Source organism: Suricata suricatta, chromosome 13 (assembly GCF_006229205.1).
Source record: "Suricata suricatta isolate VVHF042 chromosome 13, meerkat_22Aug2017_6uvM2_HiC, whole genome shotgun sequence".
Classification (NCBI taxonomy): Eukaryota; Metazoa; Chordata; class Mammalia; order Carnivora; family Herpestidae; genus Suricata; species Suricata suricatta.
Genome location: NC_043712.1, coordinates 51,706,738 through 51,731,889, shown reverse-complemented (window position 1 = coordinate 51,731,889; position 25,152 = coordinate 51,706,738). Strand labels below are relative to the sequence as shown.

Below are 25,152 nucleotides of genomic sequence, written 5' to 3'. Positions count from 1 at the left end.
AATTTCATTAGATAGTGACTTTGGAACTTGTAACTTTAATTCCAAATCACACTTATTTGTAGTTTAAGTTAGTTGTGCATAAAAATATCCAGATTTCATGTAATCTTGTTTATTTGAGAGAGAGCGCATACGTGAGCAGCAGGAGTGACAGAGAGAGAGGAGAGAGAGAACCTGTGCTGTCAGTGCAGAGCCTAACATGGGACTTGATCCCACAGACCCTGAGATCATGACCTGGGTTAAAACCCAGAGTCAGATGTTTAACCCACTGAGCCACCAAGGCATCCCAGACTTCATGTAGACTTTTAATGTGATACATAATAGCACTTCCAAGTAAATGTCTTAAATATCGAAATTCAAAAGTTCTGGCATGAATTGTGAATTTACTGTTTTCTGTAAGTGGACTGCAACAGAATTCTATGAGACATAAACAAATGTCAGTTACATTTTCTATCCCTGTAGATTATTTATTTTCTTTGGTTGTTCATTTCATATAAACCAAATTATTGGTCACATAAGAAATAAAGTTTTCACCTCTAAGTTTCCATTACAGCTAGTAATGTTTTTCTGTATAATCCAAAATACATTTAAGTTAGCAAAAGGGCCATTGCTCTTGATTTATTAGTCAACCTGTAGTTACTGCCTGTAACACTGCTCTTGATTAACAACAGAAAAGCACAGCATCGTTACAGAAGCAGATACTTGGATTTACACAAAGGTTGCACGCGGCAGAAGTGGAGCGCCGTTCACTGCGCTTGGAGGTCACAGAATTCAAACGAAACGTGAATGAAATGAAAAAGGAGCTCGACAAAGCCCAGGGTCTTCAAATGCAATTAAATGAATTTAAGCAGTCGGTAAGTATGTGTGATTTAAAATACCGTGGCTTTAGCGCACTCTCGGCTGATACATACACATATATGATCCATAGATCTATAGATTTCTTTTAGCTTTTTGTTGTTTGTTTTCTCAAATAATTCAGAAAATTCCTCTTTTAAAATCCACCAACAATACTGCATTATATACCATCAAAGTTGCTGGGAGTCTAGATCTTAAATGTTCTCTCCACAGAAAGAAGTGTTAATCATGTCATATGATAGAGGTGTTAGCTAGTGCAATATTGGTCATCATATTGTAATATATAAGTGTATCAAATCAACAGGTTGCACACCTCACACAGTCTTATATCTCATTTATATCTCAAAAGCGAGGAGTTAATACCAGATGTTTAAGGGGGTACTGATTCTGTGTCAGGAGAACTTACAGCCCTGTTCACGTATATGGTGCAGACAGTGGCTGAAAGTAAGTTATAGTTTAGGAGAGATTAACTGCTTTAGCAAACAAACCCCCATATGTATACTAAAAAATAATGAAATGCTTCTCCCAGTTGAAGAGCGTCGTGTTTGGAATAGGAGGTGGGATGTTCTCTCTTTTCTTTCTATATTAAATATTTTGAGTACATTAGATTATTTCATTTGAAAGAAATCAAATTGCTTTTCCAAAGAAATGTTCAATTTAACTTCCATCAGACTTATGTATTATTTAAGAAAGCAGAAGATAGCTGAGAAAAGAAAGCCTAGATACCAAATAACATTAAATCAAGATCAAAATTGTAAGTATATGATGCACAGTAACATGGAGATACACACATAATCTCTGCCGCCCAGGTTCGTTAGTAACACTGCTGTTCTTAATGTGGATATGGGAGTATAGAGTTAAGAGATTACCCTGTAACTTCAAAATTGTATCCAATAGATGACAACTAATATAAATGTGAATACAACATTTGTTTCCTAAATCTAGCAGCAAGCTACTTTTACTACCCTCTTCTTTGGGGAACCTTTGCAAGTTCAGCTTCGGTTTAACTGGCTAATTTGGAATGTGTAGTTTTAACATTTATGGAAACAGAGGGGCAGATAGTTTAGTTACCAATCCTATGATAGTGTCAATTGCTAGTGTTAGTTATTATTTCAAGTAGCTATGCCTTCAAAGAGCAAAAAGTTCCTATAAATTAGTCAAGTAATCATGAATTACCCTTCTGATTGAAGATAAGTAATAGTTTTCTTATCAATGAATGTCTAAAGACACCCATTTTCCCCTCACTTTCTTAGTTTTTTTTGTTCAGAGAAGGTAAAATTTTAGAGCTGCCTCAACATTTTTTAAATTATAAAAGTAGTATCTGATAGCCATACATAAAAATACTAAAGGTTCAAAGAAGAAGCTTCTGTAATCATACTGCATATAACCAATTACTACTGAATTGTGGATGAGCTTTGTTCCCCACATTTTCTGGTGTGTTTTTTTATGTGCAGATGCATGCTTTTAGGCACAGTTGTAATTTAGAATGATTTTGCATGTACAATTTGCAAAAAACATATATAAATATTAATATTTGCTTATAGTACTATAAACATTTCCTGTGTTACTTATTAAGTTCATTTTCAATAAAATGAATAAATTATATTATAATAATAATTTATAATTATATAATAATAGTACAATTTCTAATTATAACATAATTTATAATGATAACATAATTATATTAATTATAATTATAAATGATAGGTTTTGATTTTACTAATACCATCATATGGATGTATCAAAATTTATTTGACTATTCTCTTATTAATAGATGCTTCACTTTTTCCAATTTTTTTTGCCATTATACTTAAATCTTAAAGAGCTGTTTATTTTGAGAGAGAGCGAGCAAGTGGGGGTTGGACAGATTATGACCTAAGCTGAGGTCAAGAGTCGGGCGCTTAACCAGCTGAGCCACCCAGGGGCCCCAACAGCTGTTTTTCCTTTAAAAGCCAGTTCCTTTGGAGTGTGTCTCTGCCTCTTTTTGATTTGCTTTTAATTGTGTATCCTAACTAAATCTGGGACGTTGAGGTGGCCAAAATGGAAAGAAATAGTTCTTGATACAATTTGAAATTTAGAAGAAGCCCACTTTTTTTTTAGACTTAGATAAGTGACTTTCCTGAAAATTGGAAGATTATATATGTTGCTTTCTAGAATATGTGTGAGGAATTGTAGGTATTCTATACAATATGATTTCCTAGTCCTTAGCTAAGTATCAGTAAAACAAATTAACATCTTATCTTTGATTAGTTTGGAAGTAGTTAGGACTCAATTTCTAGAATCCAGACAGAAGTTTAGAGTTTGAAGAAAAGTTGCTGGAAGCTGACAATTCTTTTGTAGGAACTTTGGTTGAATAAGTGGCTTGCTGCAAAAGCTAACATGTCCCAGGAAATGTGTAGTGTGAATTACTTTCACTAAAGTATAGAAATAAACGTAGAATTAATTGAAGGAATCATTGAAGGGATTAGATAGATAGCTTTATATTTGTTAATTTTTCTTTTAACATGTATTCATTTTTGAGAGACAGAGACAGATAGAGTGTGAGTGGGGGAGGGGCAGAGAGAGAGGGACACACAGAATCTGAAGCAGGCTCCAGGCTCTGAACTGTCAGCACAGAGCCCATCCTGGGGCTCGGACTCACAGAACCGCGAAATCATGATCTGAGCCAAAGTTGGACGCTTAACTGACTGAGCCACCAGGCATCCCAAGTACCTTTATATTTACATTTTTTTATGTTTTTTATTTATTTTTGAGAGTCAGAGAGAGACGGCGTGAGCAGAGTGGGTCAGAGAGAGAGGGAGACACAGATTCTGAAGCAGGCTCCAGGCTCTGAGCTTGCTGTCAGCACAGAGCCTGATGTGGGGCTCAAACCCACGAACTGTGAGATCATGACCTGAGCTGAAACCAGATGCTTAACTGACTGAGCCACTCAGGCGCCCTATACCTTTATATTTGGACATAGAGTTGCAAGGTGTAACATTATAAAATAATGATTTCTAACATTTAATAACCATATTGAGCATGTATAAGGCACTAACTCTAAGCACTTCAAGGAGTTGATGCATTTAGTTCTCTTATATCAGTAACAGTTCCAGATTATTATTATCTTTATTTTACAAATGAGGGATATGGGACCCAGAGCAGCTAAGTAACTTGCACAAGGTCACATTGTGAATGGAAATGACAGCATTTGAACCTGAGTAGTCTGGCTCTAAAACCCATGCTTTTGACTACTTCACTCCAGTGGTTAATGTTTATATCTAGCTATGTGACTAAAGGATTGTTTCATTAAAAACAGAATAGATGGGAAATGATGTTATTTTCTTCTAAAAAATGGAGAGCATTTGCTTGCAATCATCGTCTTTCTCTGATTTCAGGCAAAATATCTTCAGGAGGAAAATAAAATCGCTTCCTTAGAATTGGACTAACATTGTAACATCCAGGAAAGTATCCTGCCTGCCCAGCTATTCAGTACTCTGATGGCTTCAGCACCATGTTCATCCACTGATCTACTGACTGTTGTTCCTTTATAACAAAACTCCATGATTTTTTTTTCTTTATGAGCTCCTCACAACTGCTTCTACACACCACCTCTTATTCTCCATTGCTATACTTGTTTGGTTCTGTTTAGTTTCTGAAGAGAGAATGGAATTGAGCCAGTCTCTGGGAGGGATAGATGGACAAGAGAGAGGCTAACATGAGCTAAGTTTTAAGGTGAAGGAGACATTTTGGAGGAGTGGAAAGCAGTCCTGTGAAATCATGGGATCTTAATTTATAGAGGCCAGGTGACCGATGGTCACCTCAATGAGTGGTACTTTAGAACAACATAACAAATAAAAGGTAGAAGAAGTACAAACATATCTGTTCATGAGACCCAGAAGAATGCTGTGGCGTCAGGGACCAGGAGGATTTAAGAGGTTGAAATGAACAAGAGTGCCCAGAAGAGATCGTTAGAGTTGATGTTTTGGAAGTGGAGGGTTTGGTTGTAATGGCACAATGTGGAGAGTGAGGCAGCGGTTGGGAGAGAGCAAAAGATAGATGTTCCTCCAAACCTAAACACTGTAAAAGTATCAGAGATATATTAGATTCACCATTACTAGATGGATTGCAGGAAATGAGGCAACGTTCCTGTGTGCTTGTGATCATTTATATTACCTTGTGTCAACTTAGGTAAGTCATTTGGCATCTGTTTTTATGCTATAATATTGCTCTTGTTTATGCTATACTTTAGAATTCAATTAGTGTTGAGGAATGCATTATATATACCTTCGAAAAGGCGAATAATAGTTAAAGACACTTGCTTCTGGAAGGTGGCACACATGGTACCTGGTGCCAGTGTAAAACTGAGTTAAAACTGTATTATGATACAGAAAGATGCCTGTAATAAACTTCTCCTCAAACTTAGTTCTAGCAAAATTTTTTCTTTGCATGAGATGCATGCTTGCTGTTATTGGACCACGAGGAAACTATAACTAAGCACATTTGTTTCATATCTCAGAAAACTCAGAGATAAAGTGCACATACAACTGTAATAATTTATATATTCCAGATGACTATACTCGATTGAATTTTTATTCTGCTCTACCTTTCCCCTTACCCTAAATTCAAAAAAAATTTAAATCAATTTGCTTTCTATTTGTGGTTAATTATAGTCACCTCAAAGCCTATTCAACAATGGGACAGTTATCAGTCTTAAATATCTATATCTATATACACATCTAGATCTAGATAGATATACTGATAGATACAGTGTGGTTAAGTGACGTGCACAGTCCCTTTTAGTTTTCCATGGACACTTCACAGGTTACCTACCTTTTGTGAAACATTCCCATTCTTTGTACGACAAGATCAAGATGTCTTTTGTTTGATGTATTAAGTTTCATTTGCATAATTGTTTTGAACAGGAGATAATATATGTGTGTCCTTCCCTGGATTCACTACCTTTTAAGGGATGGCCCCTGGCTAGAACTGTCTAGATAGATGTAGTGCTTTGTTCTATAAAGCAGTCATGATATTATAAAAACTGTGTTATATACTCTGGTGCATAGTTTTATTTGTAGATGTTTATGTATGAATATTCTTTCATTAAACAAATATTTACTGAGAGCCTGCTGAGTGCCAGGCACTCTTCTGTGTGTTTTGTGAGCAAGCTGAATGAGGTCCCTACCCAGTGGAGCTCATGTCCTTAAATAAGTAGTTGATGGCAGGGTGCGGACAGGCAATAAAAAAGTGAATAACTGTATAAAGTGGATTTAGATCATGGTAATGACTATACAGAAAATAAAGGAATATGGTATGGTAGCATGAGTAGTCGTAGGAGTTGGGGAGGTATGGCTGGTAAAGATTCTCGAAGGAGGGGATTTTTGACCGGAGAGATCTGAATTGTATTTTACACTGAACACAGACTTTTGGGTAATCACTTCAAAGCATACTTCTGGGTCATCTGGGTGGCTTATTTGTTTGTCTGACTTAGGCTTGGGCCATGATCTCAAGGTTTGTGAGTTCGAGCCCTGCATCAGGCTCTGTGGTAACAGCTCAGAGCCTGGAGCCTGCTTCGGATTCTGTGTCTCCCTCTCTCTTGGCTCCTCCCCCTCTTGCATTCTGTCTCTCTCTTAAAAATAAATAACATTAAAATAATAAGCATAGGAACTTGTTAAAGGCCTTAATTCTTATTTATAATCATACTCTTAATAAAAAGTGCTTATGTATGAAATGTAAACTGAGCATTATGGATTTATTTGAACTTGAAATAAGTTTCCTAACATTTTATTTGACTAAAATGGACAGCACTGGGGTTATAGCTGCTCTGCTTCTAAAACCAGAGTGATGGTTTTTTTTTAACTCGACTTATAAAATCCAAAAAAAACAACTTGTGTTGGACATTTTGAACTCACTCTTATGTTAGCAAATGTAGTTCTGAAAAGTGATACAACAGCGAAGTTAGCTTATAAATGGTTTTGTAACCTTTTTCCAGAAATTGATCACCCACGAGAAGTTTGAAAGTGCGTGTGAAGAACTGAATAACGCATTACTCCGGGAACAACAGGCACAAATGCTATTGAATGAACAGGCACAGCAACTACAGGAATTGAATTACAGGCTTGAATTACATTCCAGTGAGGAAGCTGACAAGAACCAAACTCTAGGAGAAGCTGTTAAGGTAGGAAGACATTGGTTTATTTCCTCCAGGTGTGGATTTTCGAGGAAATCATTTCTGTCACCTGAATAGGGAATAAAACCCACGATCTGAAATTCTATCCTGTAAAAGTTTGTAAGGATGGAACGAACTTGGTTCTGGAAGCTCAATGCCAAGTATGTGTTCACATGTATGGAAAATGTACAGGTGGTTGAAAATTACGTGTTTAGGTGAAAACAAAGTAGGGATTTTCCCAGGAATAATTTGCTAATTTTTTTCATTTTATCTTCCTTGTCTTTTCTCTTCACTTCTTTTCTTTTACCTGTTTTTATGCCCCTCGGCCATTGAAACTCTACATATCTTCTGGATTTTGAAAAGTTTTGTGTCTGGCTCTGATTCTTATCTAAGTGCATTTCTGGGGAAGAGGAAGGTTTGGTTAGGGAGAGTTGGTTGCCCTGTCATGTATTTGTGGCAAAGATGCTTAGAAGGGAAAAGAGAAGTTATAGTAAAATAGTTGTCATTTAGAAAATTTCATTAGTGGATTTAGGATTATGATATCTTTTGGAAATGTTGGCTGCAAAGTATAATAGAATTCTAGTTTCTGATTATACTTGTGGAGTTTTCACTAGTGAAGTTATATACACTGGAAAGAAAGAACTAATTTCAGGAAAACAAAAATTATATAATATAGCCTCTCTACTGGGTATCATATCTAATGCAGTAAGCAACTCAGAGTTGACTATAATTTATTATGCAAATACTATATCTTTATTCTAATAGCTCAATCCTAATACTGCTAATAAAATAGTCAAAATTTATTGAGAGCTTCCTATTTGCCAGGCATGATGAACAATACTTTATAAGCTATTATCTCATATAATTCTCATACAAATCTATGGGATTACTTCCATTTTGTAAATGAGAAAACCAATATATCAGGAGGTTACACACATAACCACTAGTAAGTGACAGACCTAGAGAGTCAGATTTCACATCTGCCTTCCTAACCATCTCATTGCATTTACTGTTGATTGATGGACAGCACACATATGCCAGGCTCTGTGCCGCTATCTCTACATGAATTATTTTGTTTCATTCTTAAATTACCCTTACAGAATAGACACTACTGTTATTTCCATTTTTGAAGTTTTTATTTAAATTCCAGTTTAATACTTTAATACAGTGTAATATTAGTTTCAGGTGTACAATATAGTGATTCAACACTTCCATACAACACCCAGTGCTCATCACAATAAGTGCACTCCTTAACCTCCATTGCCTACTTCACCCACCCCTCCCACCCCCTGTGGGAACCATCAGTTTCTTCTTCATAGTTAAGAGTCTGTTTCTTGGTTTGCCTCTCTCTCTTCTCTTTCTTTTAGTCATTTGTTGTTTCTTAAATTCCACATATGAGTGAAATCATATGGTATTTGCCTTTCTTGGACTGATGTATTTCACTTAGCATAATATGCTCTAACTCCATCCATGTCATTGAAAATGGCAAGATTTCATTCTTTTTGATGACTTATGTGTGTGTGTGTGTGTGTCACCTCTTCTTTATCTATTCATCACTTTGTGGACATTTGGTATCTTTCCATAGTTTGGCTGTTGTTGGTAATGCTGCTATAAATGTAGAGGTGCATTTACCCCTTCAAATCTATACTTTTGTATTTTTTGGGTACCTCCATACTGATCTTCAGAGTGGCTGTACCAGTTTGCATTTCTACCAACAGTATAAGAGGGATTCTCTTTCTCTGAATCCTCTGCCAACACCTGTTGTTTCCTTTTTTGCTTCTTTTTTTTAAAATGCTTATTTATTTTTGAGAAAGAGACAGTGAGCAGGGGAGGGGCAGAGAAAGGGAGACAGAGAATCCCAAGTGGGCTCTACACTTACAGGTGTGAGGCTCCATAGCATGACGTCAGATCATGACCAGAGCCAAAATCAAGTCAAGACACTTAAGTGACTGAGCCACCTAAGTGCCCCAACACCTGTTGTTTTTTGTGTTGTTAATTTTAGTACCATTGTTTTTTGATGAAACTCAGAGAATTCAGTTGACTTGCTTGGGGTCTTCTGGCCTGTAAATACAGAAACTGGGGTTTAGTGTTTTAGAAAAAATTAGAAAATATTGAAATTTGAAACAAGAAAATACAGATGCATTTAAAGAAGGAAACATAGATGACCTCAGGGGGAAAATAACCTCCCAGGATACAATTAATATTTTGGAGTATATTTTTCCTGATACATATATTAAGTCAAACCATTTCAAATTGCTATTTTTTAAGTCAAAAACAGACAAATGCCAGCAATTTTATATGGATCAACCTAATAGTTTTTCTTACATAAATGAGAACATACTTATATACTGTTTCATAACATATTGCTTTACATATTAATAATAGTTGAATACATTCTTACTAACTGATAGGACTCTGTTATATCAATTTTTTTCCCTTTCGTAAGCACAACTAATAAATATTCATTGTGTAAAAATAAGAAAATATAGATGAAGAAAAACAAAAATCAAAAGATTCCCAAATCATATCAGCATGTGTATTTACTCTCAAAATTTTGTTACATATTATTTCAGACCTTACATTTTGCAAGTATAGAAATATAACTAAATATAGGTTAATAAGATACAATCATACTTTTATATGTACTTTTTAATTTAGTTTTTAAAAACATCATATGAAGAATTTCTTTCCATGCCAGTAAATATAGCAGTATCATCATCCTTAATGGATGATAGAATTCTTTGAATATGCAGAATTTTTTAAACTAGTTTCTTATTCCAGTTTCTTTCTGTCTTTCTCTTCCTTCCTTCTTTCCTCACTTCCTTGCTTCTTTGCTTCCTTTCTTCTTTCCTTCCCTCCCTCCCTCTTTCTCTCGCTTTCTCTCTTTCTTTCCTTTTTTATCTTTCTATTATAAGTAATTGCAAGATGAGCAACCCTGTGGCTAAATCTTTATACACATATCTGTAATTATTTCCTTATCATAAAATGCTAAATGAGGAATTACTAGGTGAAAAGCTACATGAATTTTAAAGTGTAAATGTTAAAAATTGTCCTGCAGCAAATTTTTACCAGTTAACTTCTCTCCTAAAATTTATGGTAATTTCTCTTTTTTTCTAAAAGCTTATTTATTTATTTTGAGAGAAAGAGGGAGCAGGGGAGGGACAGGGAGAGGGAGAAAGAATCCCAAACAGGCTCTGCTATCAGCACAGAGCCTAACACAGGCTCCATCTCACACCCCTGAGATCATAACCTGAGCAGAGATCAAGAGTCTGATGCTTAACTGACTGAGCCACTCAGATACCCTGTGATTTCACTTTTTACCCAACCTGGCTGTCACTATTTAAAAATTTTTTGTCACTTTGATCAATATGGCATTGTTACTCTAATGTGTATTTCTTTGATTACTAGTCAAGTTGAATATTTTAGAAATATATTAGTCAACATTTTAATGCCTCATGTCCCATTAATAGATAATGAAGTTAACTAGGCTTTGACAAAGCATATAACTGTGTCCTATAGAGTGTTTTCTTTCTGAAATAGCTCATAGTTTGCATTTAGGGGTAGTATCTTCCAGCAGGTAAAAAGCTGTTCATACTCATTTCTTTTAAATGCCAATAGCTTAAATATTGTTGTCAGGAGTAGAGAATTGTTTAATTACTATCTCTTAATTAGAACCAGCAGGTGGTAATGTGAAAATGCTCTCTTGTGGGAGTCAGCATAGTTCAGCAGAAAAAGCACTGGCCTTGGAACAAGTATTTCCGAATTCAAATCCCAGGTCTGTCACTTGGGCAAATAACTTAACCTTTCTCAGCCTCAGGTTCATCTTCTGCAAAATGAGGGATAATGATACTTAAGTTCCAGAATTTTTATGGGAATTAATTAAGACACTGGTTGAACAGCAAGTATATGCTTGATAATTATTCTTTTGTGTTTTTCAGTGGTACTTACATAGTTTTTTGTGTGTCCCCCACAAAAATAAAATGTATTGCTTTTAAAAAATAAAACGTATTGCTTCTCCTTTATAAAAACTAAATAAGATCATGAATAGAAAATATGGAAAATACAGAAGGGAAAACAAGTTACTTAAAATCTTATCATCTGAAAATGACCATGTAACACATTGGGGTTTTGTTTTTCACCATTTTTCTATATGTAATAGTTTTTATAAATCATACTTTGGATGTGATGCTCAGAAAGGCCTTCCTTTATGAGACAGCTAGAATTAGAGCAAGATACCTATTGTATTACAGTAGTGCATTAAAGAGTAAGGGAATCTCCAAGGACAAAAATATAACAACACCAACAAACCCCAGTGAGTGGAATCAGAGTCAGCACTGTGAACAGATGCTGAGCTTACACTGTAGGCAAATGCCAAAGTCAGTGCTAGAAGTAGGAGTCAAAGCTTCGGGCTCCACCAGTAGATTGGGCCTTGAACTTGAGGTTCCCACAATAAGGAATTGCCTAATAACCTGAATGGGATAATCTCAGGTCAGTAATGTCTGGGCAGAAGCTAATGTAAAATTTTCTCTGGAAAAAAGCTTGCCTAATTTAGTTCCTTTAGGAGCTGCTCCCACTCGCCCCTGCCCCTTTGTCCTGACTAAAGTTGATGAAGAAATGGGCACATAAATAAATATGTTAATCTTATATTCAGCCACATTGCTGAACTCTCTTGTCAATTTGAGTAATACTCTATCTGTACTTTCTAGGGTTTCCTACATAGACCATTACATTATTTGTCCTATAGTGGCAGTTTTGTTTTTCCTTTCCGAACCTTAATCTTTTAATTTTTCCCTCTTCCTTATTGCACCAGCTAAAATACAGTGTTGAGTAGAAGTAGAGGCAGCAAGCATCCTTATCATGCTCCAAATCTTGAAGAAGATCTTTCTTACATTTTTCCATTAAGGAGAAAGTTTTCTGTAGGTTTTTACTTGATAAATCCTAATTGGGTTAAAGGGGTTTTCTTCCTAGATTATGCGTAAGTAAAAAGTCATGAATGAATGTTGGATATTATCAAATAGATTTTTAGGTATCTATTGAGATAATTAAATAATTTTCTCATTCTGTTAGCATGTTGAATAATATCAGAGGTTGGCAAACTATGGCCCACAGCCTGGGTTTGTGTGGCCTGTGGCCTAAGAATAACTTCTCAAATGAAAGGAACCCACTGAACTATGAGCAAGATAAAAAAATGCAAATAAGCATCTAGAAACAAAGTAATGAAACTATAGAATAACAGAGACAAAGAGGAAATCTTAAAATCTGTGGGCTTAGGAAAGACAATCTTTCTGTGGCTGATCTTGAATGAATGGAAGTAGTTCAGTAGTTCCAAAATTCTCTAAGAACTCGTCAGTGAAGGGAACATGCTTTTTGAAGGCAGGAATGATTTAGTTTTAGCATACTTCTCTGTTACTAGGCACCATAGACAAATGGATATGGAAAATGTAGTATGGAAAAAAGTGGAACAAGTTAAAGATTTGTTACTATCTTTTCCCTACTTCCCCACTCTGTTCTTTAGATATTTTATATTGTTGACCTGGTCTATAATATCGTTAGTGCTATTGAACCTCTAAAGCTTTTATCAGGAAAGCTTTCTTTTTTTATTTTTATTTAAAAAATTTTTTAATGTTTATTTATTTTTGAGAGAGAGAACAGAGCATGAGCAGGAGGAGTGCAGAAAGGGAGGGAGACACAGAATCCAAAGCAGGCTCCAGGCTCTGAGCAGTCAGCACAGAGCCTGACATGGGGCTTGAACTCATGAACCATGAGATCATGACCTGAGCCGTAGCCAGCTGACTGAGCCATCCAGGCTCCCCCAAATCTTTCTTTTTTAAAAAAATTTTTTAGTGTTCATTTTTTTCAGAGAGAGAAAGAGAGGAGAGAAAGAGTATATGCACAAATGGGGGAGGGGCAGAGAGAGAGAGGGAGAGAAAGAATCCCAAGCAGGCTCTGTGATGTCAGCACAGAGCCTGATGTGGGGCTCAAACTCATGAACTGTGAGAAATAAAGAGTAGGATGCATAACTGATTGAACCCCAGGAAACATTTCTTTAGATGGTATAGTTCATTAGACAATGAAAGCTACATAGCCAAAGTATCTTATTTTTTTCTTGACTTTATGTAAGTTTAGATCTAAATTTAGTAACATTTTAACTAACGATTTTATCTTGGATCTTGCCTTACATATTTTATTTATCTGAAAGAGCCAGAGAGAGGGAGAGAGAGAGAACACACGAGTGAGGGAGAAAGGCAGAAAGAGAGAGGGAGAGAGAATCTTAAGCATGCTCCATGCTCAGCATGGAGCCCAACCACAAGACCCTGAGATCATGACATGAGCCGAAGTCAAGAGTTGGATGCTCAACTGACTAAGCAACTCAGGCACCCCATAAAATGGTTACTTTAATGAGGGAGTCAACTGGTATGTATCATACTTGCAGAAGCTAATACGGAAATTTGTACCTTACAGTGGGTGGATTGCTGCTGTGACCAACACCTGACGTGTGAGGCACTGGCTTAGAACAGACTAAGGGTATACTTCTCTTATTCTCATCTGATACCTAGATGGCGTCAAGGTAACCAGTTAAGTTCACTGCCTGCTTGCATGCTTGGGAATAAGGAAACCAGTAGTGAGGGTATTCCAAGAAAAAATCTTGGAGTATTTATTGGTACCTGGCACTGACTGAAAGTAAGCAGATTGAAAACCTGCCAGCTTTTGGGGGCAGTGGTGTTGCCTAAGAAACCGCAAGTCCAGACTAAAGTAGCCTTCTGCTCTGAGCCTTAAACAACAAACCTTACGTGATCTATCATTTTCTCTTCTTTTCTTTTCTTTTCTTTTCTTTTTCTTTTTCTTTTCTGTTCTGTTCTGTTCTGTTCTTTTCTCTTCTTTGTTCCTTCCTTTCTTTCTTTCCTTCCTTCCTTCTTTTTTTTTATTTTTTTAAATTTTTTTTAGGTAGACTTTATGCCCGGTGTGGAGCCCATCCCAGGGCTTGAACTCATGATCCTGAGATCAAGACCTGGTCTGAGATCAAGAGTCAGGCACTTAACCAACTGAACCACCCAGGCATTGTAATCTATCATTTTAATCAATTCCAAAGAAATCTATAGAAGTCACAGAATTCCATAGTGTAAATATCATTGCTTATTTATTCATTTGATGATGGGCATTAAATCTGTGGCATTTAAAAAAAATATTATAGATTAGAGAAAGGCAAAACTGGGTAGTTTTCCTGAAATGACATTGCTTATATGAAAAGAGATTTTTAAATTTTGCTCTCTCTCTAGTAAATTTCATATTAGGAATGACTAAATCATTAGGATTAGAATAAAGGCATATCTATAGTTCCTCATTTTTTTCAGAAAAGTTAGGTATCTATTAAATTCTGACAACTTTCGATTTTTTTCTGAAACATACTAGATGTTATTTATTATTTATAGAAATTTTAAAAATATTTATGTATTTATAGTATCACTTAATAAAGTTGATGATCTTTCTGTAAAGTTAAAATTACCTCCTGATTTATCTTTCATTAGAAATAAATTCTAGGGGTGCCCGGGTGGCTCAGCCAGTTAAGCGTCTGGCTCTTGATTTTGGCTCAGGCCATGATCTTGTGATTTATGGGATCGAGCCACATTTCAGGCTCTGTGCTGATAGTGCAGAGCCTGCTTGGCATTCTCCTTCTCCCTTTCCTTCTTCTCCTTCCAAGCTTGCAGGTGTGCATATACACATTCTGTCTCTCTCAAAATAAATAAACTTAAACAATTCTGCTCATCTAATTAATACACATATTTGAGCTATTACTGTGTGGGAAGTATAGTACTTAGCTTTGTGGAGAATATACTGAATTTAATTAAAAAAGAATACCTTTATCTTAAAAAAATATTTTTTATGTTTATTTTAGAGAGAGAGAGAGAGAGAGAGAGCAGGAATGGGGAGGGGCAGAGAGGGAGACAGAATCCAAAGCAGGCTCCAGGCTCTTAGCTGTCAGCACAGAGCTTGATGCGGGGCTCGAACTCACGAACCACAAAATCATGACCTGAGCCGAAGTGGGACGCTCAACCAACCCAGCCATCCAGACACCCCAAATATACCTTTATCTTAATGTTTGGTGAGATTTTTGAGATCACAGTGGATGAGAGCATCTGAAACTATTATAAAATCTTAAATTCTTGGAATTGTCACAGTTTTATAATTCTGTCCATGAAAAATCCTAGACATTGGTTGAAAGAGAAAGGCTTAGGGAAAAAAATAAGGATTTCTTCACAGCAAGTTTCCCAAATAGTTCCTCTGTATCAGTTGGATCCAACTCTTATTCATGTGCCCCTTTTCCTCATCTTTTCTGTCACCGCTAACTTATGCTATGTTCTTCTGTCCCACCAAGTGGTGACAGCCTCACGGGTCTCAAGGACTTAACGCCTCTGCCAGCTCTCTGGAGCATTCCTTACCTTCTTGCCACTGCTTTGGTTTATTTTCTTGCTTATGTCTCAGTTTTAGTAGGAAATTAACTCCACACTTTATTATTTTTTATCCTCAAACTCAATTACACTTAGATCATGGATGGGAAAGAAGAAGCAAGAAGAAAGAAGAGTAAAGTTCAAAGTGGAATAATTTGCAAAGATATTTTGGAATTGTAGTAATTGTGGCAAAGGGTCACATTTTACAGATATTTACCTTTTCATTAAAAAATTCTGCCTTTTATATTATTAATAAAATTATTTGACATACTCTGGGGGTATAAAATGTGAATATTGCAATGAAGTCATTTATTTACATAATTTGGAATAAATGCTATTTTCTCTAGTAAACTTATAAACAGAAGAGCCCCCAAATTCATTTACTTTTAAAAATTTAAACATTTTCAGTTGATAAACCCTGATTATAATAATTAACATCTATCACATAACCTATTTTCGTAAAGTAGGATTATTAACGCCATTACTTAATTTAAAAGTCTTATCATTTTTTACTTTAATCCCATATATTTTTTATCTTCCTAATGACTTATACCATTGAGGCCTATAGGGTAGTCAATTATATTTCAAGGTCAGAGAAGAGAGAATTAATAAAATAACAGCTCTCAGAACATTTTTTAAAAATATTAATTTAGCAGAGAAGACTCAAGCTAGAATCTAGAAGATTCATAAAAAGTTGTTATTTCTATTTTTGTTAGCCTGAACAATATAAAATATAAGATAAAATAAAATAAAATTCCTTTACTGTTTAGGCATATGACATAATTTACTTTTTTCAAAGTGTATGTTCTCATATATAATTTTAAAATGCCTTCTCCATGTTTAAATTTGTCATCAAGAAGTGGGGATTTGAGATTAGAGTTACTATGTTTGTTAATTGAGTGCTAACCTTTGGTTAGATCATATTTTAAACATTACTGAAAAATATTTTGAATCATACAATTCAAGTTTGTATAAAATTTTTTAAAAATGTTTATTGATTTTTGAGAGAGAGAGAGAGTACAAGCAGGGGAGGGGCAGAGAGAGAGAGGGAGACACAGAGCCCAATGCGGGGCTCAAACCAGGAACTGTGAGATCATGACCTTAGGCCAAGGTCAGATGCTTAACCAACTGACTGAGCCATCCAGGCACCCCTGTATAAAATTTTTTACAAATGTTACCTAATTTGTTTTTCTGATTAAACATGATTAAAGAAAAACTTTAAAAACACAGAAAAAAAGCCCACCCCAAAATGCGTATGCAAACTTATTATCACACATATATAACCATTAATATTTTGGCAGGTAAGACTGGAAGCATGCTATATGTAGTTTTGCATCCTGTTTTTAAGGCAGACTGGCATTATTTTTACATTTACATTCACACCATTCTGGCAATAGTTATTAGAATTTAGACTGTAGGTAGCAAAAGTGGAAACAGAGATACCAGTTAGAGGCTACAGTGTACTCTAGACCAGAGCTAATGGTGACTTGGAAGATGGTGGGAGGAGTAAAGTATGATGAGATTCTGGATATGTTTGCATTTTGATGGTCAAATGTGGAGAATTTCCAGTGGATTAGATGTGAAATATGAAGGAGATGGATCAACACCTGGCTGAATGGAATTCACAATAAATGTCACTGTTAAAAGTACTTAAGAGCTTTATTTTAATAAGCCATAGAATCCATCTTATGAATGTGCTAACATGTATTTAACTATTTTCTTGTTGGATATTCATACTGTGTCTATTTTTTCACTATTAAATTTAAGATGAGGACCTTATAATTACGTCTTTGACTACATAGTCAATTATATTCTTCGGATTGAGCTCAAGAAACAAGATTTTTTGGGTCAAAGATACAGATTTTATTTTTCTTAATGTTTATTTATTTTTGAGAAAGAGAGACAGACCATGAATGAGGGAAGGGTAGAGAGAAAGGGAGACAGAATCCAAAGCAGGCCCCAGGCTCCATGCTATCGGCACAGAGCCTGATGCGGGTCTTTAACTCACGAACCATGAGATCATGACTTGAGCCAAAGTAAGACACTTAACTGACTGAGCCTCATAGGTGCCCCATAAAGATACAGATACTTTAGGTGTGTGTGTGTGTGTGTGTGTTTAAGGCTATGGATATTTTTTTTAGATCTGGGTATATAAGAGCACCTGCTTGACCCCGTTCTCATCAGCACTGGATATCATTAGGTATTACTAATAAAACACCAATAACAACAAATCAAAGCCAAGAACATTTGCCAGTGTGACAGATAAGGAAAGGTGTATTCTTCTCTTTTGCACCGAGCATAAGAATGAACAGTGAATTTCCCCCCACATTGGTGGTTTCTGTTCAAATAGTTTTATGTAAAGTTAATATGCTCTTAGTTTTAGAGAAGCAGAACACACATTTCTGAGTATATACTTTAGCTAGACACTTTGGTAAGACACTCCATAATATTTTATTTAACAGTTAAAATCTTTTAAGAGATAAGTATTATTGCTTACGTGGGGCAAATGAAGAAACAAAAATACCTGAAAAAACTTGGCAATATATGTAATGAAACTGCCTTATATAAAAGCCAAATGCATTTGTTAATATTGCTTCAAAGGCTTTTCTTAAAGATGCTTAATAGTTTTAACGAACATTCTTGTTGGAAAATTTTAATATTAATTTATCACAGTATGGAATTTTCATATTTTTATATTTAAGAAAGATAAAATGATTCACATCTTTTTAAAGGAAAAGTGATAAGTGCCATATATTTTTTTGGTGTGTTATAAGAATATTTTCATGACAGAATAAAAAATTATTTGCCTTTTAACAAACTCATTTGTAGGTCAGTTTTAGAAGATATTATTGCTTCTAGACTTGATGATATGAATATTCCTATTGCCTATCATATATTCCCTGCTTAAGAAAATTCAATAGCAATGAATCTGATTTTCTCCTATCAAGCCATTTAATCATATTCTGAATTATTCAGGCTAGATGGTAGAGAATATTCTTTTTTCAACTTTAAAAAAAGAATTGTACAATTTCCATTTTATTAAAAAATGACATTGACTTTTTGGTTCTTAATCATATTCATATATATATACATACAGATATACATTCATATATACACACTTGGTTATATGTATATACATACACATACTATACAATTATATACCCTATACAAGTAAATTACATATATTTCAATTATATGCTTATATACAATATATAATACAATTTATACATAACATAATTTTATATATAATTATATATTTCTACTTATATATTAATTTTATATGCAAATATACACATTATACACATGTATATGAACGTATGGATGTATATTGAAATGTACACTGTTAGAAACCTATTTTGTGACATGTTTTGGGTGTGGTCTTTGTCATTTACATGTTCAGTCTTCCATTGGCTCCTTGCCCTTCAGTGATTTCCAACAGTTAGTGGTATGCTGCCCCCAGGTGGTAGCAAGTGCTTTGATTGACACCATCTGGATTGGCAAAGTCTGTGCCTTCATGAAGATCTAGATTAGAATTGTGAATTTCACAGGATTTTCTTTTTTTTGTAATGAATAAAAATCTATTAAGATAGCTGAACATGGCAAAAATTCATGTAGGAAACTGGCTGATTTTCCTACTGTAAACTCTTAAGAAACAAGTATGTGTGTAGAATATGATATCTCTCTTCTTAATCCTTCATTGTTGCCTTGTGTCTAGACTCATCGTTGTACTTTGATTAGAATGGTCCCTTATAATTTGCTTGGACAGCCTTTAGTGGTCAAATTATTGCCTGAATTCCAACATGGTTCAGGGTATTATGAGATAGTCATTATCAACATGGCTTGAGACTTCAGGCCAGTCTGCTGTTAAAGTATTTCCTTTCCTCTTGGGTTCTCAGACTTGGATGGCTGTAATCAATCCATTTATTATGTTTAGGGAAGTAATCATAATTAAGGAGACAGAAAGAGTTTACTTTTCTGCTGATTTGTCTAACTCTCCTGTCTCCCTGCTTGTGGTATGCAAGCAGAACATAAAGAGAATCACCCCAGCTTTTCTTCTTCCTCCAACTATGACTAAATCTCAGATAACATACTTTACCAGTTCACACTATTAGACATAGAACCTATTGATTTGCTTCTGTTTGTAGAAGTCAGATTGCTACAGACTCCTGCCTTAAGAGCAAGAAGCACATAACTGATAACTGAAAACAGAGACCAGGAGTACGTGAGACCAGGCAATGGGTAGATCAGTCATCCTAGCTTAGTTCAGAGAACGTTCCTCTAATGATGTAGGCAGAGTGGGAATGTGGCTATCACACCTGTGGAATCTCATGCCAACAATGTAACCACTGAGGGCGAGAAACTGATGTACACTTCCTGCAATCCTCACAATTACTTGGGAGGATACATATAATAATACGTAAGTTTTCTGATCTCCAGGAGCAGAGGTGCACGCACTGACCCTTATTGATAACAGCCTCATGGATGCTTGAGTGAGTGAAAACTAGGAACAGAGACTCTGAGGGAGGGAGTGCTGCCTCAAAGCAGAGCCGGGAAAGAGAGTGCCCAGAGACTTAGCCCCTGGCCCACAGAGAGCGTGTGTCCAGAGGCTGCACAGCAACCTGCAGGTCCGCGCACAGGGCGGCCCTGCAGGTTGGCCCAGAATTTTGGAGAGCTGCACGCCAGCCGGCAGCACAAGATGCTGCCCGTGAAAGGCCTGCGGGGCGGTACAGAGCTGAGGGGAAGAGGAGACTCAGCCCGCAGCAGAGAGACAAACTTTCCATTTGCAGCCTCTGGGCGCGGGGAGAGAAATCCAACCCCTCAGTGGGCTTGTTCTCTTTTGGGCCCAGCAGCCGTCGACCTCAGGTGGAGCCAGGGAAGGGCTGGCTCTCTAGTTCCCCTGCACAGTCCCGACCACAAAGCTACCCGGCTGCCAGAGGTTATTTTAACGGTGGCGGAAGCATTAAAGTGTGTGGACAAGGATTTGGAGGCCTGGCAGAACTTAGAAAACCGAAACAATTTGACCTGCCCATGGCACAGGGTGTTTGGACTCAAGAGAGGGGCTGGCAACACATGGTCTGAGAGGGACTTGTGGCGCCACCATTCTTCTCTCTGCATCTACTAAGGCGGGGCCTCAGAGACCAGGCCCAGAGACCCTACCTTCCTACATGGAACCACGCCCATCATGCTGGAGAGCTGGATTCTTCTTTTCTTGCTGTTTTTTTTTTTTTTCAGTTTTTTTCTTTCCTAATTATTTTTCATTTTTCATTTTTATAATCTTTCCCCTTGTTTTCTCTTTTCTATTTTTCTATTTCCTCCTTTTCTCCCTTTGACTGTATCACTCAGGTCTCAAATTTCCCGTGGAGTCTGGGAAAGACCAACATTTATGCACTGCTTGATTAGATCAACCCTTACCGTCCAGTTATTTTTTCCTTATCTCATTCTTAGCTCTCCCCTCCGCAGGTTTTATGCTCTCAGACTGTCCTTTATCTTTGGCTGTCTCTGTCCCCCCCTCCCCCGCCCCCCCCACCGCTTTTTTTTTCTCCTTTCCTGTCCTCTCTTCTTTCCTGCTCCTTTTTTTCCTTTCCCATCTGGTTTGCTTGTTTACTGGATCTGTCAGTGCATTTGCGTGCTTGTGTTCCCTGTGTGTTTGTCCGTCTGTTTTCCTTTTCAGGGGTACCTTAAGAAACAAGCCAAAGCACACATAGTGGAAAGTTTCAAATATCACTGAGTAAGGAAACATATTAATTACGGGCACAATAAGAGAAACTGAGAGACACCATTAAAAGAACATCTACTGAAACGAAAGGCCCTGAACAAAGAGCCTCCTTTATTTATTTTATTTTATTTTTTTTAAAAGGTAAGAAATTTTTCTTTTTTTTCATAATATTTTATTGTCAAATTGTTTTCCATACAACACCCAGTGCAAAGAGCCTCCTTTAATAGAGAGAATACTAATAGGCACACAGTGCAGAACGAGCTTTTAAAACTGGTAAGAGACAGAAAGCTAGCTGAAATGACAAAACGAAAGAACTCTCCTCTAAAGAAATTTCAGGAAGAAATCACAGCGACAGAACTGCTCAAAACAGACACAAGCAACATAACTGAACAAGAATTTAGAACGATTATCATAAAATTAATCGCTGGGCTTGAATAAAGCATAGAAGCCATCAGAGAAGATATTGATACAAATACTGGGAACCTTCAAAATAGCTGTGATGAATTAAAAAGGGCTATAAATTAGGTAAATAATAAAATGGAGGCTGCCAATGCACAGATTGAAGAAGCAGAGAGAATAGGTGAATTAGAAGACACAGTTATAGCCACTGAGAATTCAAACCAGGAAATGGAACCCCACCACTTGTCGGTCCAGTTTTCACAAACGTGAGAATCCCTGGCAAAGGGAACAGAACTGAACCGGCTTTACCAAACCCCGCTGAACTTGACAATTATATTGCATTGTGATGGTGAAGGCTGCGCGATGTCACCTCTGGCCGTGTCTCTGGTCTCCCTGTTTTCCAATTAATCACATCCTTTTGCAGTCGTGATCAAGGGAATGTAACTGCTGAAAACTAGCTCGTGATTGGCTTATTATGGAATTAACGGGTGAATAATAAAAGTATATATATATATATAAAAAAAAGGAGACACAGTTATAGCAAAAGAGGATGCTGAGAAAAAGAAAGAGAAATTGATACAAGAGCACAAAAGGAGAATTTGAGACCTGAGTGATACAGTCAAATGGAACAATATCCGTATCGTAGGAGTTCCTGAAGAGGAAGAAAGAGAAAAAGGTCCTGAAGGGGTATTGGATCAAGTTATACACAAAAATTTCTCCAATCTGGGGAAAGAGAAAGACACTGAAATTCAAGAGGCATACCGAACTTCCCTAAGACATAACCTGAACTGACCTTTGGCATGACATATCAGAGTGAAACTGGCAAAATATAAGGATAAGGAGAGAATTCTGAAAGCAGCTAGGGATAAAAGGGTCCTAACATACAAAGGGAAACCTATCAGAGTGGTTACAGACCTATCTACTGAAACTTGGCAAGCCAGAAAGGAATGGCAGGAAATCTTCAATGTGATGAACAGGAAAAATATGCGACCAAGAATCCTTTATCCAGTGAGCCTGTCATTCAAAATAGAAGGAGAGATAAGGTGTTCCCAAATAAACAAAAATTGAGAGAATTCATCACCACCAAACCAGCCGTACAAGAAATCCTAAGAGGGACTCTATGAGAGAAATGTAGCAAAGAATATAAGACACCAGAAACTTCAATACAAACATGAACTCTACAGAGAACACAATGACTCTAAACACACATTTTTCAATAATAACACTGAATGTAAATGGACTGAATGCTCTATTCAAATGACACGGAGTAGCAGAATGGATAAAAAAGCAAAATCCATCTATTTTCTGTCTACAAGAGACTCACCTTAGACCTGAAGACACCTTCAGATTGAAAGTAAGGGAATGTAGAAATATCTACCATGTGACTGGACGCCAGAAAGAAAGCCAGAGTGGCCATACTTATATCGGATAAACTGGACTTTAAAGTAAAGACAGTAACAAAGATGAAGAAGGACATTATATAATAATTATAGGATCTCTCCATCAGGAAGAGCTAACAATTATAAACATCTATGCGCCAAATTTTGGAGCACCCAAATATGTAAAACAACTAATCACAAACAGAAACAATCTTATTCATAAGAGTGTGCTAATTGCAGGGGACTTTAATACTCCACTTACAACAATGGATAGGTCAACCAGACAGAAAATCACTAAAGAAACAATGGACCTGAATGGCACACTGGAACAGATGGAATTAATAGATATATTTAGAACTCTGCATCCTGAAACTAGGGAATTCACTTTCTTCTCAAGTGCACATGGGACATTCTCCAAGAATGATCACATATTCGATAAATACAAATGAATTGAGATCATACCGTGCACACTTTCAGATCACAATGCTATGAAATTTGAAATCAACCACAGGAAAAAGTCTGGACTACTGAAGAATGATTGGGCGAATCAGCAATTAGAGAGGAAATTAAAAAATATATGGAAACAAATGAAAATGAAAATACAACAATCCAAACCTCTGGGACACAGCAAAGGCAGTCCTAAGAGGAAAGTTTATTGCAATCCAGGCCTATTTCAACAAACTAGAAAAAGCGCAAACTCAAAATCTAACAGAGCACCTAAGGAAACTAGAAAGGGAGCAGCAAGAGCACTTCAAACCCAGCAGAAGAAGAGATATAATAAAGATAAAGGCAGAAATAAACAATATAGAATCCAAAAAAGCAGTTGAAAAAATCAATTAAACCAGGAGTTGGTTTTTTGAAAAAATAAAATTGATAAACCTCTAGCAAGGCTCCTCAGAAAGAAAAGAGAGAACACCCAAATAGACAAAATCATGAACGAAAATGGATCTATTACAACTGATCCCTCAGAAATACAAGCAATCATCAGATATTACTATGAAAAATTATATGCCAACAAACTGGACAATCTGGAAGAAATGGACAAATTCCTAAACACACATACACTACCAAGATTCAAATGGGAAGAGATAGAAAATCTGAACAGACCCATAACCAGTGAAGAAATCGAATCAGTTATCAAAAATCTCCCAATGAATAAAAGCCCAGGGCCTGATGGATTCCCAGGGGAGTTCTACCAGACATTTAAAGCAGAGTGAACACCCATCCTTCTCAAGTTGTTCCAAAAAATAGAAATGGAAGGAAGACTTCTGGACTCATTCTACGAAACAAATATCACTTTGATTCCTAAACCAGAGACCCCCCAAAAAAGAGAACTACAGGTCAATATCCTTAATGAATACAGATGCAAAAATACTCAACAAGATACTAGCAAATTGAATTCAGCACGTAAAAAGAATTATCCATCATGAGCAAGTGGGATTCATTCCTGGGTTACAGGGCTGGTTCAATATTCGCAGATCCATCAACATAATATATCACATTAACAAAAGAAAAGATAAAAACCATATGATCCTGTTGATAGAGGCAAAAAAGCATTTGACAAAATACAACATCCCTTCTTAATAAAAACCCTTGAAAAAGTCACTATAGAAGGAACTTACTTAAACTTCATTAAAGCAATCTATGAAAAGCCCACAGCTAATATCATCTTCAATGGGGAAAAAGTGAGAGCTTTCCTTCTGAGATCAGGAACACGACAGTGGTGTCCACTCTCACCACTGTTGTTTAATATAGTGCTGGAAGTCCTAGGATCAGCAATCAGACAACAAAAGGAAGTAAGAGGCATGAGAATTGGCAAAGATGAAGACAAACTTTCACTTTTTGCAGATGACATGATACTCTACATGGAAAACCCGATAGACTCCACCAGAAGCCTTCTAGAACTGATCCATGAATCCAGCAAAGTCACAGGGTACAAAATCAGTGTAGAAATCAGTTGCATTTTTATACACCAAAAATGAAACAACAGAAAGAGAAATCAGGAAACAGATCCCATTCACAGTTGCACGAAAAACCATAAAATACCTAGGAATAAACCTAACCAAAGATGTAAAAGACCTATATGATGAAAACTATAGAAAACTTATGAAAGAAATTGAAAAAGACACAAAGAAGTGGAAAAACATTCTGTGCTCAAGGATCAGAAGAATAAACATTGTTAAAATGTCATTATTACCCAAAGCAATC

At 36.3% G+C, this 25,152-nt stretch overlaps 1 protein-coding gene across 1 annotated transcript in view; it reads left to right on the top strand.

The window, feature by feature from the left end:
- Nucleotides 1-25,152, top strand: part of CCDC171 (coiled-coil domain containing 171) — a 287,055-nt gene that overhangs the window by 146,759 nt on the left and 115,144 nt on the right. Inside the window, exons 21-22 of the mRNA XM_029919663.1 lie at nucleotides 716-851; nucleotides 6,827-7,012. Of these exons, the coding sequence (XP_029775523.1) occupies nucleotides 716-851; nucleotides 6,827-7,012 (322 nt within the window). The remainder of the gene's footprint in view (nucleotides 1-715; nucleotides 852-6,826; nucleotides 7,013-25,152) is intronic.